The sequence below is a fragment of the Calidris pugnax genome, unplaced genomic scaffold (assembly GCF_001431845.1).
Source record: "Calidris pugnax isolate Ruff unplaced genomic scaffold, ASM143184v1 scaffold107, whole genome shotgun sequence".
NCBI classification, from domain to species: domain Eukaryota; kingdom Metazoa; phylum Chordata; class Aves; order Charadriiformes; family Scolopacidae; genus Calidris; species Calidris pugnax.
Window position 1 is genome coordinate 2,496,644 of NW_015090901.1, and position 5,688 is coordinate 2,502,331.

General features: G+C 62.1%; 2 protein-coding genes across 2 annotated transcripts in view; both read left to right on the top strand.

The window, feature by feature from the left end:
• LOC106891918 (carnosine synthase 1-like) overlaps window positions 1-5,567 on the top strand; it is a 28,177-nt gene extending 22,610 nt beyond the window's left edge. Inside the window, exon 9 of the mRNA XM_014948748.1 lies at window positions 4,320-5,567. Coding sequence (XP_014804234.1) covers window positions 4,320-5,555 — 1,236 coding nt within the window. The 3' untranslated portion in view covers window positions 5,556-5,567. The remainder of the gene's footprint in view (window positions 1-4,319) is intronic.
• On the top strand, window positions 86-2,852 carry LOC106891901 (carnosine synthase 1-like). Its single transcript, XM_014948731.1, has 4 exons — window positions 86-153; window positions 186-866; window positions 1,977-2,208; window positions 2,292-2,852. The coding sequence occupies exons 2-4, from the start codon at window positions 630-632 to the stop codon at window positions 2,585-2,587; spliced, it is 765 nt and encodes a 254-aa protein (XP_014804217.1). The 5' UTR covers window positions 86-153; window positions 186-629; the 3' UTR covers window positions 2,588-2,852.
• Window positions 5,568-5,688: the final 121 nt, after the last annotated feature.

The following is a 5,688-nucleotide window of genomic DNA, read 5'->3' on the forward strand; positions in this document are numbered from 1 at the left end:
GAGGCCCCCGTCCTGCTGGAGGCCCTGGTGCCCACCGCCCGCCTGCCCGTGCCCCCCCCACGTAAGACCCCCGCCCTCGGGTGCCCACCACCCTGGGAGGGGAGGGAAGGGTCCCCCCGGGGTCCCTTGGGTCCCTGTGGCTGTGCTGGCCACGTGGCCATTCCCTAGGGTGGGTGGGTGGGGAGGTGGCCATCGGGGCAACCAAACTCCTGGGCTCCTGGGGCAGGGCATGAAGGTGGCCACCTTGGACCCTCATGGTCCCCTGGGGTGGGAGAGAAGGTCACCCTAGACCCCAAAGTCCCCTGGGGTGGGGGAGAGGGTCACCCTGGACCCCAAAGTCCCCTGGGTTGAGGGATAAAGTCACCTTGGACCCTCATGGTCCCCTGGGGTGGGGGGAGAAGGTCACCCTGGACCCCAAAGTCCCCTGGGGTGGGGGATAAGGTCACCCTGGACCCCCAGTGTCCCGTAGAGTTGGGAGGAAGGTGGCCACTCTCAACCCTCATGGTCCCCTGGGGTGGAGGAGAAGGTCCACCTGGACACCACAGTTCCCTGGGGTTGGGGGGGAGAAGGTCACCCTGGACCCCCAGTGTCCCCTAGAGTTGGGGGGAAGATGGCCACCCTGGACCCTCATGGTCCCCTGGGGTTGGGGTTGGCTGGGACCACCAAAGTGCCACAGGGGGTCCCAGAAGCCCACGAGGTGGGGTGGAGGTGGGGGGGAGGTTGGGCAGGGACCCCCGTCCCCGGGCGGCGGCCGTGCCTGCCCTGTCCCTCGCCCCCCAGGCAGCCCAGCCCCACGGCTGCCGGTGGCCCTGCGCATCTGCACCCTGGTCTGCAGGTCCTGGGGGGACCGGCCCCAGCTCTGCCAGGTACGACCCCCCCTCTCCCACACCCCGGGGTCCTCCCCTTCAGGTGGGTGGGGGGTGGTGGCCATGGTGTCCCACCAGGCTATGTGGTGGTGGCACTTGTCCCCATGTCCTAGTGGTCCTGCATATTCTCAGGCCCTGGTGGCCATCCATGTCCCCATGCTGTCTGGTGGCCTTGTGTGTCCTCAGGCTATGGTGGCCATCAATGTCCCCATGCTTTGCATCATTGTGTCCCCAGTCTACAGGATGGCAGCCCAGCTCCCCATACCTTGGTGGCAGCCCACGTCCCCCAGTTATGGTGGCCATCCATGTCCCCATGCCCTGGTGGCCATCCATGTCTTGATACCCTGGCAGCCCATTTCCCCAGGCCATGGTGACCATGCATGTCCCCATGCCCTGGTGGTAGCCCATGCCCCCAAGCTATGGTGGCCATCCATGTCCCCATGCCCTGGCGGCACCTCATGCCCCCAAGCTATGGTGGCCATCCATGTCCCCATGCCCTGATGACCATCAATGTCCCCATGCCCTAGTGGCAGCTCATGCCCCCACGCTATGGTGGCCACCCATGTCCCCATGCCCTGATGACCATTAATGTCCCCATGCCCTGATGGTAGCCCATGTCCCCAGGCTACAGTGACCATCTATGTCCCCATACGCTGATGACCATCAATGTCCCCATGCCCTGGTGGCAGCCCACATCCCCAACCTATGGTGGCCATCCATGTCCTGATGACCATCAATGTCCCCATGCCCTGGCGGCACCTCATGCCCCCAAGCTATGGTGGCCACCCATGTCCCCATGCCCCGATGACCATTAATGTCCCCATGCCCTGATGGTAGCCCATGTCCCCAGGCTACAGTGACCATCAATGTCCCCATATGCTGGTGGCACCTCATGTCCCCAGGCTACAATGACCATCTATGTCCCCATGCCCTGATGACCATCAATGTCCCCATGCCCCGGTGGGAGTCCATGTCCCCAAGCTATGGTGGCCACCCATGTCCCCATGCCCCGATGACCATCAATGTCCCCATGCCCTGGTGGCAGCCCATGTCCCCAGGCAACGGGGTGGCCGTCCGTGTCCCCATGCCCGTGTTGGCGTGTCCCCACAGGTGGCGTGCGGCGTGGGACGTGCGGAGGCGCCGGTGCGGCACGGGGCGACGCTGCCCCAGGGCCTGGACTCCAGCCTGCAGCAGTGGGGGGTGGTGGCCACCAGCCAGCGGCAGGCACTGGCCACGCGGCTCCGGGTGGCCTCCGAGGCCGCCATGGCCGCCCTCCTGGCCGCCGAGGCCGAGCTGAGCCCTCAGCAGCGCGGTGGTGCCCGCGCCCACACTGACCTCCTGGGTGAGCACGGGGTCCCCCAGGGGTCACCCCATGGTGGTGGCACTGTCCCCCCATGGTGCTGAGCGCGGTGTCATCGTCCCCAGGCGTGGACTTCTTGCTGGCGTGCGTGGATGACGCCCTGGAGCTGGTGGCCCTGTCCACCAACAGCCAAAGGTGCCTGGAGACCTGCCTGCTAGCCGACGCCATGGGGCGCGCTGTGGGGGAGCCCCACGGTGACCTGCCCCGGCTGCTGGCCGAGGCCCTGCTGCACCGGGCGCAGTGTCACCTGGTGGAGGGCAAGGACATCCTGCTCATCGGGGCCGGTGGCGTCAGCAAGAGCTTCGTCTGGGAGGCGGCCCGCAACTACGGCCTGAGGGTAAGGAGGCTTGGCCATCAGTAGGCTTCAGAGTGAACATTGGTCATCAGTAGGCTTCAGAGTGAACATTGGCCATCCATAGGTTTCAGAGTGAACATTGGCCATCAGTAGGTTTGAGTGAACACTGTCCATCAGCAGGTTTCATAGTGAACACTGTCCTTCAGTAGGCTTCAGAGAGAACGTTGGCCATCAGTAGGTTTCAGAGTGAACGTTGGCCATCAGCAGGTTTCAGAGTGAACATTGGCCATCAGTAGGCTTCAGAGAGAACGTTGGCCATCAGTAGGCTCCAGAGTGAACACTGGCCATCAGTAGGTTTCAGAGTGAACATTGGCCATCAGTAGGTTTGAGTGAACACTGTCCATCAGCAGGTTTCAGAGTGAACGCTGGCCATCAGTAGGCTTCAGAGTGAACGCTGTCCTTCAGTAGGTTTGAGTGAACACTGTCCATCAGCAGGTTTCAGAGTGAACACTGTCCATCAGCAAGTTTGAGTGAACACTGTCCATCAGCAGGTTTCAGAGTGAACATTGGCCATCCATAGGTTTCAGCGTGAATGCTGTCCATCAGTAGGCTTAAGAGTGAACATTGGCCATCAGTAGGTTTCAGAGTGAACATTGGCCATCAATAGGTTTCAGTGTCAATGTTGGCCATCAGTAGGTTTCAGAGTGAACGCTGTCCATCAGTAGGTTTCATAGTGAACGTTGGCCATCAGTAGGCTTCAGAGTGAATGCTGTTCGTCAGTGGGTTTCAGAGTGACCGTTGGCCATCAGTAGGTTTCAGAGTGAACATTGGCCATCAGTAGGCTTCAGAGTGAACACTGGCCATCCGTAAGTTTCAGAGTGAATGCTAGCCATCAGTAAGCTTCAGAGTGAACATTGGCCATCAGTAGGTTTGAGTGAACACTGTCCATTAGTAGGTTTCAGAGTGAACATTGGCCATCAGTAGGCTTCAGGGTGAACATTACCCATCCATTGGTTTCAGTGTGAATGCTGGCCATCAGCAGGTTTCAGCGTGAACGTTGGCCATCAGCAGGTTTCAGAGTGAACACTGTCCATCAGTAGGTTTCAAAGTGAGCACTGGCCATCAATAGGCTTCAGGGTGAACATTGGCCATCTATAGGCTTCAGAGTGAACGTTGGCCATCAGTAGGCTTCAGAGTGAACACTGGCCATCAGCAGGTTTCAGAGTGAATGCTGTCCATCAGTAGGCTTCAGAAAGAACATTGGCCATCAGTAGGTTTGAGTGAACATTGGCCATCTGTAGATTTCAGCGTGAATGCTGGCCATCAGTAGGCTTAAGAGTGAACGTTGGCCATCAGCAGGTTTCAGAGTGAACGCTGTTCATCAGTAGGCTTCAGAGTGAACACTGTCCATCAGTAGGCTTCAAAGTGAACACTGTCCATCAGTAGGCTTCAAAGTGAACGTTGGCCATCCATAGGCTTCAGAGTGAATGTTGGCCATCAGTAGGCTTCAGAGTGACCGTTCATCAATAGGCTTCAGAGTGACCGTTGGCCATCAGTAGGCTTCAGAGTGAACGCTGGACATCAGTAGGCTTCAGAGAGAAAGTTGGCCATCAGTAGGCTTCAGAGGGAACACTGTCCATCAGTAGGTTTCAGAGTGAACCTGTTGCACCGTAGCAGCACCCAGTCCCTCCACCCAGCTCATTGTCCCAGTGGCAGGGGCGGGTGGCCGAGCCGCGGTCCCCGTGCCACCCCGTGCCACCTCCCATCCCACCACAGTGACACCTCCCCGTGCCCGCAGATCCACCTGGTGGAGTCGGACCCGGAGCACTTTGCGGCGGGGCTGGTGGAGACCTTCCTGCCCTACGACAGCCGGGAGCACCGGCGGGACGAGGAACACGCCGAGCGGGTGACGGAGCTGCTGCGCTCCCGGGGGCTGCGGCCCCACGCCTGCCTCTCCTACTGGGACGACTGCGTGGTACTGGCCGCACTGGTGTGCCAACGCCTGGGCTTGCCCGGCAACTCGCCCGCCGCCGTCCGGGTGGCCAAGCAGAAGAGCCGGACCCACCAACACCTCCAGAGATGCCGGGGTGGTCGCCCACCCCCTTCCACCTTCGCCGTGCCGTGCCGCCGGCTGCGGAGCCACGGGGACGTGGAGCGGGCAGCGGGCACCGTCCCTTTCCCCGCCGTGGCCAAACTGGAGTTTGGGGCCGGTGGGGTGGGGGTGCGTTTGGTGGAGACCCCCGGGCAGTGCCACGCTCACGCCGCCCGCCTCTGGCGTGACCTACGGGATGACGCCGACCACCCGGGCATCGGTTTGGGTTGGGGCAATGCCATGCTGCTGATGGAGTACGTGCCGGGCACCGAGCACGACGTGGACCTGGTGGTCTTCCAAGGGCGTCTTTTGGGGGCTTGGGTGTCCGATAACGGACCCACCCGCTTGCCCGCTTTCCTGGAGACGGCCGCCTGCTTGCCCTCTTGCTTGCCCCCCGACCGCTGTGCCCAACTGGTGCGGGCAGCTTTCCAGTGCTGCCTGGCATGTGGCTTACGGGACGGGGTCTTCAACGTGGAGCTCAAACTGGGCCCCGCCGGTCCCCGTTTGTTGGAGATCAACCCCCGCATGGGGGGGTTCTACCTCCGCGACTGGATCCGGGAGGTCTACGGCCCCGACCTCCTCTTGGCAGCCGTTTTGGTAGCCCTTGGGCTACCCCCCGTTTTGCCCGCTCGCCCCGTGCCCCGTACCCACTTGGCGGGGGTGATGTGTTTGGGGTCGGAGCACGGAGGGGTGTTGGGGGGTAGCGGGGTGGGGGGGGGACTGGAAACGTTGTTGGGGTTGCAAGAGAGGGGTCTTGTGAGGCTCAACCGGCTCTTCGAGGAACCCGGGGGGGCCGGGGAGTACGAGGAGCCCTGCCTGAGCGTGGCGTGCCAGGGGGGCACGCGGGCAGAGGCCTGCCTGCGCCTGCTGGGGCTGTGCCAGGCGCTGGGCATCGATTCCCCCCGTTACCCCGTCGAGCATTTCTTATCCCACTTCAAATAGCGCCGGGGTAGGCAGCGGGGGGAGGATTTGGGGGAGAGGGGGGGGCATCGGAGGGGGCATGGAAGGTGCCACCCTGCTGTAAACTCCTCCCGCAGCCCCGCCGCCCGGCATCCCGCTGGTACCCACTCCCCTG